A 13,774-nucleotide genomic window follows, 5' to 3' on the forward strand; every position below is an offset into this window, starting at 1 on the left:
CTGCAGCTACAATCTGCCTTCCCCTGCACTTGTTCGCTCTGACTAAGCTGCTTGGCATTCTAACAACTGTAAACACACAGCAAATTCGTCTGCCAAATACAGACATGAGAGGGGGGGGGGGAATCATTACTTCTGGCAACGAGTGTCATTCTCTCCTATGCGTGGCTCTGTGTGATGGTGCTGCCCCAGCAAAGGGCTACGCTGCATCTTAATAGCTTAGATTAGGGGTTAAGAATTCAATTCTCTTTGGATCTGCCCATTAAACTATCAGTCAGGCACAAGTGAGGCCAAACCCTTTGCCAAACAGTGCACAGAAAAGGAAGAGGGATTCATTTTGATCAGCGTGTGAGTGGACCTTTAGTATGTTTTTGACAGCTGTTGTGCCGGCTTCCTGCATACAAACTGTGCAATAATGACGAGAGACAGTTCTTTTGATTTCAATTTTTCATAAGCTGTGCATGCCAAAACACCTATGCATGTATTTTTAATGTGATTTGACGTTAAATCTAGCTTTGAAAGCTTCTTCCTCTGAAGGGGGCAACAGGAATGCTGCTAACACACCAAACCTCGATGCTGATGCACAGTTCTCCCGTTCACTCGTCCTCTTTTATGGACTTCACGAGGTTCTCGTGACACCCTCATCCTCTTGACTGTGAGCAATGCTCCTAACATAGTCTAAAATAGACTCGGTCTGGCAATGACAGAGCACAGCGTTACATTATTGAAGAAGTCTGTGGCGCCGCTTGATACCCATTTGACCTATTCTTATTGCCTCAATTGCCATACTTCATTCTAACACCACAGCTAAAATTAACCCGGGAAAATCATTTTCATATATTCTGCATGAACCCAAGAAGTCTGTGAAGAATCCCTCTTTAGAGTGCGTAGAAGTGCACGGCTGTAAGTAAGTGTAGGCTATAATAGGTGGTCCTTAATAATGAACTCGTCTGCAGGGCTCTGAAAGGCTGGAAGGAGGACACTGGACTATACAGTGTGACTAACTTTAATTAGACATAATTATATCAAATTTAAAATGGAGATTAAAGTCAATGGAGCGTGTAATTGGGAAACAACTGATATCAACAGGTATCAAAACAGTGCTGCTTCACATTTAAAAATGGATTATGTGTGTCCGGGTGTGCATGTGTAAGTAACACAACCAGGAAAAAATTTAAGAAGTAAAGATTAAATAAAAATTAAACTTACGGGATTTGGATTCTGGTGAAGGCGGAGAGATACTTGAAACAGCAAGGTCGCTCTTTGATTTTTTTGGCTTCTTTGGGTGAATTTGCCACGGCTTTTCATAGTTGATGTAATCCCTCCGAGTGTTTTTGTTTTCTGTCAGGAAAGAGTCTGAATTTATGTTCAGCATATCATAGGACTATTTATCATGAACTGGGGGTACTATGTACAAAGGCAAATACTTTGTTCTTCTTGTGTGTGTCTACCGCAACCATAAATGACAGCAAAGCACAGGAGACATTTTTGCTAAAATGAATCAAGGGCAAATATATTAAACTCTTTTTTTTTTTTTTTGCGGGGTAGACAGGGAGTTTTGTTCGTCCAGGTCCGAGAGAAAGGCAGGGGACATGCAGCATATGTATAATGTGTTTGCATGTGTGTGTGCACCAACCTGGGGAGCTCTGTGCCCAAAGTGCAGCAGAACCTGAGAAAGCTCTGTGTAGCTTGCCAGGGCTGTCTTGCTTGGTCTGCAGGTGATCAATGAGAAAAGGGATTGGATGGTCTGGAGTCTCAGTTATCAATTTGGTCATCAACTCCTAGAGAAGAGGGCAAAGCAGAGAGCCATTAGAGCAAAAGTGGCACTGCAACAAGAGTGAGAGAGAAGGTCCGAGCAAGCGGAGTATCGGCCATGCTGATGCTGAGAAACACAATCAATCCCTAGAAGCATCCCAGGAGTTTTTTGGAGTTGAAATCACTCAAAGCAAGTGTGCGCGTCCAGCAAGTGGAGATTTATACCAAGCCCGGTATCACAGTCTTTAAATAATAAAAGATGGTACTAGTTTTTCCTTACAGACATGGAGCAGTTCCCTTCCGTGTCTATTAGTAAAACATGTCTGCAAGCTTGTTAAAAATCAGATGAGGCAAATAAGTATACAAGTAAATAAACACTGCAGGAATCAAGGGTGTTCTTCAGCAGCCTTTTCGCTGAGTAACATTTGAAATATGAAGGGCAATTTTTAAAAAATGCTCTAGAATACCAGAGAAAGCAAAATGAAGGCGCAAGTTTTTCTCCAGCATCACATCTGGTGATTTTCCAAAGTTTGCAGCCTGAAAGTGTTATTCTGACCACGTGCATTTGCACAGTTGAGAAGGTGTTGAGCAATCGTTGTGTTAGTATTGTGTATAATACACTTTCAGCAGGCCCACAGTGACATATGGGACTTTTCAAGGTATTTTGAGGGTTAGATTTCATTTTACTGACTTATTAGTCTGCCAATAACTCAGTATATATTTGTAATCTCTGATAAGTATGAGAAGGTGGCCCCTTCCTTTCTTTTTGAGCTGCATTTGACAATGGTACACAGACTAATATAAATTTTTAAAGTATGACTAGCGAATATAGCGCCACGGAGACCTGACTCAGTGCTGCACAAAGCTCCACGGATATGATGATGGCAGCCAGTTATAAAATTCAATATATCACCCATGCCTAGATAGTTTTGACACTTAGAGAGGAACTTGGCATTGGCAGTCTGACAAATATAAGGTGCACAACCCTGTGAATGTCACAAAAAGTGCACAACTCCTAGTTGTGCTCCTGACTTGGTGCACTGCAGGCTCTTCCAATCAGTTTGACACCGAAACAATTATTTACTCACAGCTTAAGTTAAAAATGGAAACCACACGGACACAAGTGGCGTGCACAAGACTTCCGCGGATGGTTGTTCATGTAGAAAGAGCGCCCAGATATTACATGTAAGCATAAGGATAAACTCACATTTTTGAATAAGGACATTTTGAGAAAAAAGCAGCAGAAAATGAAGAAGTGTACCTCAGAAAAAAAAGAGAGAAAAACACACTGGTGGGAGTCACAGTAACAGGTGCTGAGGGTGGAGGCCATATCTCACTCTGCATGCTAATTTCAAATCCTTCAAACGCATGATGGGAACTGCTTCAAACGAACGATCATGTTCAAACTAATCACGTCCTACCCGTTTACGACACATTCCCTCCTTGTACACACACACTGACAAAAAACACAACAACAGAAAAATATTAACACTGCCCAAAACACTTCTTAATACACTAGCTACGATACAAATGCAAGCGCAGAAGTGGGTTTTATTTTTCTTCACCTACAGAAAACCACAGAGCGAAACTCTTATATCACAGCTATAGGGAATAGCAGTCCCTTTGAATATGATGGGTGCAGTGAAATGAGCATATGTCTGCTCCTGTCAGTATATTTGTGTGTGCCGCTGCGATACGGTATGAGAACGAACTCTGTTTGACCAGTTTAAGCCATTCAGAGCAGAGCTCAGGCTGACTTCAGGATGACTACTGCAGTGAAGCAGAGAAGCCATTAGTGGACTGCAGTGAATTGGCAGTAATGTATGGATAAAATGAGTGCGTCTGTGTGTATGTGTGTGTTTAAGTATTTGTGATAGGATACACTGTAGAGTTGCTTACCTAGCAGAATTGTATTTTCCTACGCTTTGATGGCTGGTATGCATTTGCCAATATGAGTTTATTTGCATATGTGCGTGTTGTTGTTTTTTTAAGAGGTAGAGACAGGATAAAGAGAGCCTGCCTGTGTGTGTATTACAGCTGGCTAGTCTTGGCTGCACTATGTGTGCTCAGAAAGCTAATCAGGTAATTGGTCAGGGGGACATTCCTGCTCTGCCCCAGTGTCTACAGCAGCTCTGACAGGAAACAGCATGTGAATGGATAAACAGGGCGCATGCTGAAATGTCTCTCTGTAAAGGCCTAACAACACAGGCAACTCACGCCACTGTTTGCAGGAGTAGCACCACATGAGAGAATAGCGCACCGAGAGTTTAGCAAAGCAGCGCTCCTCACCATAGTCTAACAGTTTAAAACCTCTAAAAGTGGCACAAGGCAAAAGTTGTAATTACTGCTTAGTAGTTCCTGTGGGTAATTTAACTAACTTACCAACAGGAGGTCTATTACTGAAGGTTGTAATTTGGAAGCAAATGATGAGAACTCTGTTAAGTGCCCCAAGTGTTCATTTCTTTTTGCAGGAAAGGGGTAAAGGGAAGACGGTTCTTAGTGGGATGTGCGTTCACAGGGATGCACAGACAAGAGAAGGAAGCGATGATGCAAAGAAAGAAAAGATCCCATAGCTTGCAGCTACATGCGCATTCTGCACACGTCTGTACTGTACAGCACTCTTGTGTCAACGTGTATTGATTGCACGCACTACAGAGTGTTCTGCTTCCAGCATGACACATGGCTGTTTAATGAGCTAAAGCACCTCTTCGTCCTTTACCATCTACAATGACAATTGTAATAAGGCAAAACCTCACACTGTAAGCAGCAGATCCCACTAAATCTGCACGGTGGATATGCAAGCATTTGCATTGCTCACGTATGCAGCGGAGCAAAGTAACCGTGTCTGACACTTTCACGTTCTATGGTAATGAGCTGCTTTAAATAACACCAGTCTTGTTTTGATAAGCACATGCTGTTAGACGGGTAATCACATTTCCTTCGACAGGAACCACAATAAGATGTAGACTCAAATTTGGGTCAACATTTTTCGGTGCAAGCTGACTTTAATACTATTTGGTTTGGACTTACTTGCACCAGCAGAACATCGTCCTTAACGTATGGTTTTATATGTGTGAGAGAGATTTAAAGAGTGCCCGAGAGTTTCGGTCTGTGAAGCGGTGATCTCCAAGCAGCCCAACAGGTGGCGGAAGCAACTGAGACAGTGGAGTCTCAGTTCGTATCTGTGCAGATGCGTCGTTTGGCGGGATATCTGCGTGCCCCAGGCAGTTTCGTTCGGTCACAGTAATTGACAAGCTGTCAGCCAGCCAAGAGACACCCATGTCCTTGGAAGCTCTCGAGGACTCTCTCCGGGGACAATAGCAGTCATGATACGCTCACTGATGCCTGATACCCCACAACTTAAACAAACTCCCTGAATTAAAAGTGGAAAGAAGTCGAAAATAAGAGAGGAGGGCAAAGAGAAAGTTCTGGAGGTCGTGCACGAGTAGCAGGCTGAGACAGTTTTGACGGTGGCATTGAAAGAGGACAGGAAGAGAGAACTCTACCAGGGTGGTGGGTAAGGACAAATCTTCAAACTCTGGTGACACAGAGTATCCACGCGGTTCAAGTGTCGGTTGCAGTATAATAAATTTTGCCAGTCCCAAGGGGTTCATTTCCATTTGTTACCTTGGACACTTGGATAATGATTTCTCTTGTGCAAATCAAAGACGGAATCACAAAGAACACGGACAAGAATAAAAAAGGCTGAAGTAAAAAAAAAAAAACACCAGATACCGACAGAGCCAACGCTGCTTCACAAGCTCTGTGATTTAAGCGACTTTGCCTAAGCTTTAGTTCTTTTTTGTCAACCTGTGAGCTGATGAATTTCCTCCTCAGCCATTGTAGACTCCTGGTGGACTATTTGAGCTATGGATTTATGGATGCAAGGAGACACTGAGCCTGCAGCACACAACACTTACTCTGCATGAGTCGGCTTTCTGTGATGTCTGTGTTCCAAAGAGGAAGTATATCTATTCACATATCTACTGAGACAAGCGCAGTGTGTCTGTATTGCAAGTATGAGGGTAGACATAAGAGGATTTCAGCAGTATAGAGCACATTTACACATTTTATTTCAGGCTTGCTTGAATAAAATCAGTGTCACCTTCAGCATGTTCCGGACTTGCAGAAACAGCTCCTCCAATACTCCCTGGAGGGCTTCCTGTCCCTGTCACCTATAGAAGAGGCCAATGGCTGCCAATGATTTACTTATTCTTTCTGTTAATAAAATATGTCAATGCAAAGTCACATCACAGGTGACTTAAGGTGACATGTGAGTGTCTTTATAGTTCAGAGCCAACGTAGGTGAAGACACGCAGAGGGAGAGCAAGAGATGTGCCGGTGGAAGACATCCAAACCCTGAATAAGCAGGAAGGCAAGAGCAGAAGAGATCATGTGGAAGAGGAGACTACAGGAGAGGCAATGTCACCTGGCCAGACTGGAACCAGCAGATAAAACTGCTCTCGTCTTCCTCGCTGATATGCACCCTTCACTTGCTTTGTCCTTGCGGAGTATTTGCTGATTATGTTTGACCGGTTTCACTGTAGGGCGCTGTTGGATTGACAAAATTTGCCAAAGCAATTTTCAATCGAACATCTTCCAGTATCACATCTTTCCCCTTTCCATTTGCATTTGTTTCTCCTGCAGTTTAATTTGTGCCATTTACTGTTCTCTGTCACTTCTGCACTTCTGCAACTAGGGAGAGCAATTATTATCACCCTCTATTTATTTCCGTATGGTTTCCGATACTGTTGGATTAATAACAATAAAATAAGCGTGTAAATGCTAATTTGCTTATCATCTTTTTGGTAATTATCTGTGGTGCTTGCTGTGTTCCACAGGAACAGATTTATTCACAACATTTATACGTGACTTAACCTTTTCAAAACCTACATGACGATCTTTCTGCTGCACAGCAATCAAGTAATTAAAATAGAAAACGAAACGCACAGAGGCCTTGCTATGACTATCACTGCATTCAATGTATTTTGTGTTCTATATGAGAAACACTTTTTCTTCACAAAGCTCTTCTTTGCAAACTTCTTGGGTATCTTTTGTATATCTTTTTAACTACACATCAACTTCACACAGTCACAAGACTACCTAGCATTTGAAAAATCAGAAAAACTGAATTTTATTTACTACGCTCACTGAACACTTTATTAGGGACACTTTGCCCCATATTGCCCACACTATTACACCACCATGTGCCTAAACTCGTAAGAAAAGCCAGGATGGACTCATGCTTTGATTTTGGTTAGACAAGCTTCTATCAGCTGAATGCTGCAGCAGAATCTTCTATTGTTCAAAAGTTTTGGTGAGCTCTTGTGTCAGTTTTTCGACACAGTGTGGACCTCTGCTGCTGTAGCCCATCTGTTTCATTCAGAGATGGTCTTCTCTGTTGCTTTCCTATCACCTCGAACCAGTCTGGCCATTTTTGGCTGATCTCTGGCATCAACACGCCATTTTCACTCAAAGAACTGCTGTTCTTTAAGTATCGTCCCAAGTTTGCCACTTTTTTATCGCCATCACTCAAGGATCTCATCCACGAGCCAGCTCTACGTCAACAGTGTGTAGATTATCCTCTTCAAAATAACATACTGTGTAGCACAATACAATTTGGGACAACTAATACTAGTTAGAGCTAAAGTTGGGAAGACACAGAATGAGCACTGTGGATTGTTTCCGCCATCATTTACATTAAAGCTGAGCTGGAAAGGTAATGGACAAACAGCCAAATGAACTTTGTCTTTGCAACCTTTAAAAACACACACATTATAGAAATACATACAGTATGAGCACTGATAGTGTCTGCACACTGTACACACATGGTCATTAGTCACCAGCTGAACAAACAGAGGGCAACTGTCAAGGCTCTTTGTATCACATGATCAGCTCTCCTACACCACCAGCATGACTATCAGCTTCACACATCAGTAAGCCCCCAGGATCAGCGGGCTGGAAATGGACGTGATATCTTTATTAGCATGCACCAGAGCCACTGTACTCTCTCTCTCTCCTGATTGTTTCCTGTCTTCTTACAAATACAAGGATACTCCTTCCCCCTGCCTAACACTGCACGCTTTAAGTCTTCCTCATTTTGGACTTCACTCATCGTGTCCCTGCTCGATCTTCCAGATACCACAGAAATGCTTTACCTTCCCTCTTTGTCCCCATCCTGCACTCCCTCAGGACCAACCTGGCCTTGGGCCGTGTGTTGAGCCGCCTGTCTCGTGGTAATTACTCTAACTGTGCCTGAGGGGAAGCCGTGTTAACCCGTGCATGACCACACATCTGTCACACCAAGTTACCAAACTCAAGACCATCACAGAGTTTGAAGAAAAAGATAACGTCTAATTGATACGGATGCTGCAGCACTTTCTCTGGCACATTATGATGCAATTTAACCAATCCTAACCTTCTCTCCCCTGAATTTTGATGCTGTTCATTTGTAAATGAATCACTTACCCTACCAGCCAGACATCAAAAGGGAAAAAAGGCTTTGTTTCAATTTTCTCACGGTGTCGTAATAAATTACCAAAGGAAATCATTTTATTCCTAATTGACAGGTATTTACCAAGCCTACACATTTGCTTAAAATGATTCAAAGTGAGCAGATCTGTGTCTGCATGCTGTAATAACCCACCAACATGTGTGCATACAAATGGCTGAAACTACAACCAAAAGAGCAAGCGTAGAAAACCCGAAGCTATACTTAGTCTTGAAGATGTAAGGTAACGAGCTTATCTGGATTTATGATCAAAGCGACTCACTTCTCATACTGGACCGTATGCAATATGATATACAGAGTGTTTTTGATAATTAATGCTAAATATTTAGTAATACCCACTGTTGCATCACCAGTCTTTAGGATGATCATTCATTAATTTTTGCTTCAGGTCAGTTTGGCTAAGTGACAGACGGAGGGGTTTCAATGAAATTACAGAAATCCAAAATAAAGAGAAGAAAAGGAGTTAAATTGGATCACTTTCCAGCAGGAAACACAAGGAAATAAGATATATTTCATCTTTTAAGCTATGTGTTTTCTTTAAAGTTACACCCTTTGTAATTAATGATACATTTTTGTCGATGTTCTTGTTTATTCGACCTAGATGAAACAACATTTATGTTTTGTAGTCCGTCTTCTGTATATTGTAGTTTCGATATGTCACACTGGCCTATTTTACAAGTGCTCGTTAAATGGCCGTAACGCTGTTATCATTTGTGCTAGAGATGAAATGCAAACAGCTTTGGGAAAGAATAGAAGAAATTTGCTGTAAAAAAGTCAGCTCCACCTGGATTTTACCATGTGCTCGTCACATGATCTTACTCCTCGACAATTTTAATCTAAAGAGAAAATTAAAATTGTCCCTGAAAGATGAGAATTATTTTGTAATTTTACAGCCAAAATTACAAAAAACATCCAGGTGACCTGTATGATACTTGGATGATAAAGGATTAAGGAGTCTAGTCAGATTCTCTGAGCACCGAAAGTCCTTTTGAATTTTTCTTCACAAATTTGCTTAACCCCATGACGTTCTCGCTCAAAGTGATTAGAAAAGGAGGTAGGAGGTCATTTTTTGGATTATTTGACGGTACCCTCTCCCTCCTGTCTGCCACATCCTGATTAGTCTCCCCCCCGCCCCCCAAACACCTGTTCCCTATTTGCCAATTACTCACCCATCTCCCATCAGTGAGCTGCTCACTGCAGGATGTGCTGTTCCTCTATGTTCCCTGTCAGATCGTCTTACTTTCACCATGGCATTTTCTAATCATTTGAATGACAGCTCTGCAGTCTTACAAGAAACGGATGCAGGCAGAAACATGGATATCAGCATAGAGAGTGAAGGTGAGACAAAGGTTCTACCTCTGTAGGGCGGATGCTGTTTGGTTATGAAAAGTATGACATGGACCAGAAAACTGTACTTTGCAAATTATGACTTAGGTCAACTCAAATACCAAGTAGTCCCACATGCATTAAACTGTGATGCACTGTGTTTTCTGACACCTTTCTAACCAATTTGAGCTAAAGTAGTTCATCTGTTGCATTGAACTACTCAGCCTTAGCCTTTGGTCCCCACATGCATCAACGAGTCTTGGCCATCCATCACTGCTCCGTCCTTGGACCAGTTTAAGATACCGACCACCGGAGACCAGGAACACCCCACAAGAGCTGCAGTTTTGAAGATACCCTGATCCATTCATCTAGTCATTGCAATTTGGCCCTTGTCAAACAAATCTTTATGCTTGCCTATTTTTTTTTTTTGCTTTCAACACATTGACTTTGAGGATAAAGAGGTTTGGGTTACATCTCACAGTCCTAGTTCCATTGTAAAGTCAAATGCTCAAAGTAATTAAGATCAAGCAATGTAAATTAATATTGTAATTTATCAAATTTTATGTGACTTTTTTACTTTTTGACTGATGGCTCTCAATTAACATGAATCAATTCAATATTTTAGGTCTTTAACTATTAAGCATTTTATTAAGTCTTATTTCAGAGTATTTGTTTGTATTGTGTGAATATGCACTGTTTCATTGTTTCAGTGTCTTAAGTGGGCGCGACAGGACTCCAGGTTTGTAGTGGCTCAATTTTGGACAATAACATAAATAATATGCTCTAAAGTGTCCAGCACTTTAATTTACCTGCAATTAAGCAGAACATTTAACATGTTATAACAGCAATTATCTACCTGAGTTCTGCCATTTGGTTTTCCTATACAGTGTAGATAATCTTGAAATGGGAAGAAATCACAGTAAATGCAGGTCTGACACAGTGAACACATATTTATTAAGTTTAGGTGTATGTTTATGGCCAACAAGAAATATTAAAGTTTCACTGAGACAGAAAGATGAGGGATGTTGGTAATAATGTTGGTGAAAAATAAGCTGCAAAACACTCAATCACACAGAGTCCAGTAAATTATCTCCAAAGGAAGTGGATCAATAGGTCAGGTGGTGTGTGTCTGTGCATATACGTGTTTCCCAGCCCTACCTGACCTCTTAACAGCACTGCAGGGCTGGACTTCTTAAACCCTGGACGCAGCACATTAGCAGAACTACACAGCTGAGCAAGTTGGAGTGGAACTTTTCTACGTGAACGGATAAACAGTTCACTCAGAGAAATCTTGAGGGGGAAGCAAAGTCATTTAACTTCACTCGAAGCAGAAACACTAATAAGTAGAAACTGAGCAGCCTACTTGTTTAAATTCCTGCACCTTGACCCAAAGCATTGGCTCAAACAAAGTGCAAATTCAGTACGGGTGTTCTTTTTTCCCCAGTCATCGATTTCAAATCTGTCATTCTCACTGTGTAGAACTAATTGAACCTGATCTTCTTTTTTTAAGGCATATGAATGATGAAAGCAATACATACACAAACTTCAAAGAAATTATATGCATTCGTGTTGCGCCGATATTTTAGAAGCAACAGTATTTTCCATTTGCAAGTTTCTAAACACTGTTGTGAACAATCCAGACCTGTTCTATTTAATTAAATATGTATGTAAATCACACTAAATACAGTCTACATCATATCGCCGAGCAATCACAGCAGCCTCTAAACTATAACAAATACTCAATTCATGTCAAACCTGTATTCAAGCTATTAAAGTCACAAAGGAGAAAAAGTCAGACCCCAATTGCTTCACAGAGCAGGGCTGTATTTCAACATCTGACTGTTACACCAGTTTCCAGTTCAATGCTGTGACATTTTTTTGATCCAGGCAACATTTACATGATCCATCAGTTCACAGTTCCAACAGAACCATTATATCGGCTAAGACATGATTGACAGATCACAGCGGGGAGGAATATGAGAGCGGGTTTTTTTACACCGTCTGCTGATAAAGGCAAAGAATGCACCATTTTACACCAACTGTGTTACACGAGTTTAAATGTCAGAAGCTTGCAGGTAGATCCTGCAGATCCTCCTTCGATAAAGCAAAGATTAAAGAATTAGACCCATTATTTCATTCAATTAATGAGCCCTGTGTGTTGACAAATGTCAGGAAAGGGGGGCTTTTATAGTTTTAAAAAGTGGCATTTACAATGGAGTATCATACCGAGTATAACAACGAAACCTGAGCATGTGACCTTCAGCTTGCTTTAATGCCTAACACTGACTGGGATTTGTTACATTGCAGTGAAACTGCTAAGGCATTGGAAAAGGGCAGGTGTTTGAAAAGAATATCAATTTACCAAAACACTTTACAATACGTTAGAGAGCAATTACTTCAGTTATTATGAGAGGCTGCTTCACTGTTTTGGAAGAATATTATGTCTGTGTTGACTCAGCTTGCTATCTCTGCAAAGCAACTATTTCATTAGTGGGGTGGGAGATCGATTCTCTGGCAAATCATAAGCTGTGTCTCATCAGGGCGAGTAAATGAACCCTCGCTTCTACTCACACTGTTTAAGACTGCAGCTGGGTATGAGGAAGGAGTGATGGCGCTTTGCCTTAGGAGGAAAAAAATTAAGCTGAAGTTGGATTTTTATGCAACATGAAAGCCAAGGGTAGATTGGTACAGATCGGAGAGTTCAAGGAGGGAGGGAGGACTTAAACATACATAGCCAATATTGTAAGAGGACTCTTAATGGAGACAAAGGACGTCTTTTATTTCCATAACAAACTTGTACACTTGCGTTCGGAAAGGCTCTTCAATAAATATATTTAGGAGATCCTTCAGCAAACAAAGGGCGGCCTTTATTATGAAGAGTTATGTAAAAGCTGAAGGAGACAATCCATTTATATTTTCTGTACGAATTAGATCGTTCGCTAAAGAACGTCTCTACAGAGTACTACCGCTACACACAATTTCTGCACTAATGAGCTAAAAGACTCCTGGGAATACAAGTGTTTAAGTTCAATCATCATTAATTTAGTGGTGTTGTGACGGTTATGCTGCGTTTGGACTTTTTTTGTGTGGATGTGTGATCCACTTTCCACTGTTTGTGTATCTGAGAACAGTGTTGAAGTTTAGCTAGCAACGAGCCACCACAACAGAGATTAATTACCTGTGGCTAGTATTCAAGTATTCATCAGTGTTCCTGTGACAGTGCAGTGAAATGAATACCATGTTTTTAAGCTTGCCATCTTGTCATAATCAAGGGCCCGAGTGCAGAAGACTGCAGTTCCTTTAGTGGCCCTTTGAGGCTGGTTCCACAAGCAAGTCAGCCACGTTAAACCTCACCGAGGAAAGAAACCACTTTAAAGCCCGCTACAATTTTTTGCTACTTCTCATCAACTCAAAGAACTAGATCTCTCAGTCGTGTTTGTGGTGTCGGTGCCTTTTCAAAGTACATTATCTCTCCAAACTGTCCTATTCTGTTGCTTGATCACTAAGCCTGCTAGCATTTTATGTCATTAGGAGATGTCTGTTTATGTGCGCTGCACCCATAGAATTCCTCTTGCTTTGCTAATGTAGCCTGACAGCTCATACTGATAACTGTCCCCTTCACCTTCAAAACAGGGTCCCACAAACCAACAGGTGATATCACAGTGGTTACATCCAAATGGGCATAGTTCAAAAACAATAAAAACTAACCTCATAGCCAGCAACATGTAGCTTGAGAACCTGGTTAGTGGTTTTACACTCAATGCCCACTTTGTTAGTCACGCCTGTTAAACTTCTTATTAACGCTTTAATTGGCCAATCACACGTCACCAACTAAGTGCATTTAATCATGTAGACATGGCTGAGACGACCTGCTGAAGTTCAAACTGAGCATCAGAATGGGGAAGAAAAGTGATTTGAATGTGACATGTTTATTGGTGCCAGACATAGTGGTCTACTTCAGAAACTCTGGATCTACTGTACAACATATTGAACCTTGTGGCAGATGGGTTACAGCAGCAGAAGACCACACCACGCAACACTCCTGTCAGCTGAAAATAGCAAACTGAGGTCGCTATTTGAAAGGATGAAGCCATCCTGCCTTGTTTCAAAGGCATAGACCGGTGTAATGGTGTAGGGGATATTTTGTTGACACACTTTGTACCAATTGAGCATCATTTAAACACC

General features: G+C 41.3%; 1 protein-coding gene across 5 annotated transcripts in view; it reads right to left on the minus strand.

Moving 5' to 3' along the window:
• Positions 1-13,774, minus strand: part of lg9h8orf34 (linkage group 9 C8orf34 homolog) — a 70,802-nt gene that overhangs the window by 54,466 nt on the left and 2,562 nt on the right. For all 5 annotated transcript variants that reach the window (XM_086306172.1, XM_086306171.1, XM_086306169.1 and 2 more), the window contains 2 exons: positions 1,634-1,778; positions 1,207-1,338 (listed from right to left, as the gene is read on the minus strand). In XM_086306172.1, coding sequence (XP_086162298.1) covers positions 1,207-1,338; positions 1,634-1,778 — 277 coding nt within the window. The remainder of the gene's footprint in view (positions 1-1,206; positions 1,339-1,633; positions 1,779-13,774) is intronic.

This window comes from Aulonocara sp. 'chitande type north' Nkhata Bay, linkage group LG9, assembly GCF_057382095.1.
Source record: "Aulonocara sp. 'chitande type north' Nkhata Bay isolate Kocher_YH1m ecotype deep benthic linkage group LG9, A_spYH_male_GT1.1, whole genome shotgun sequence".
Taxonomy (NCBI): Eukaryota; Metazoa; Chordata; class Actinopteri; order Cichliformes; family Cichlidae; genus Aulonocara; species Aulonocara sp. 'chitande type north' Nkhata Bay.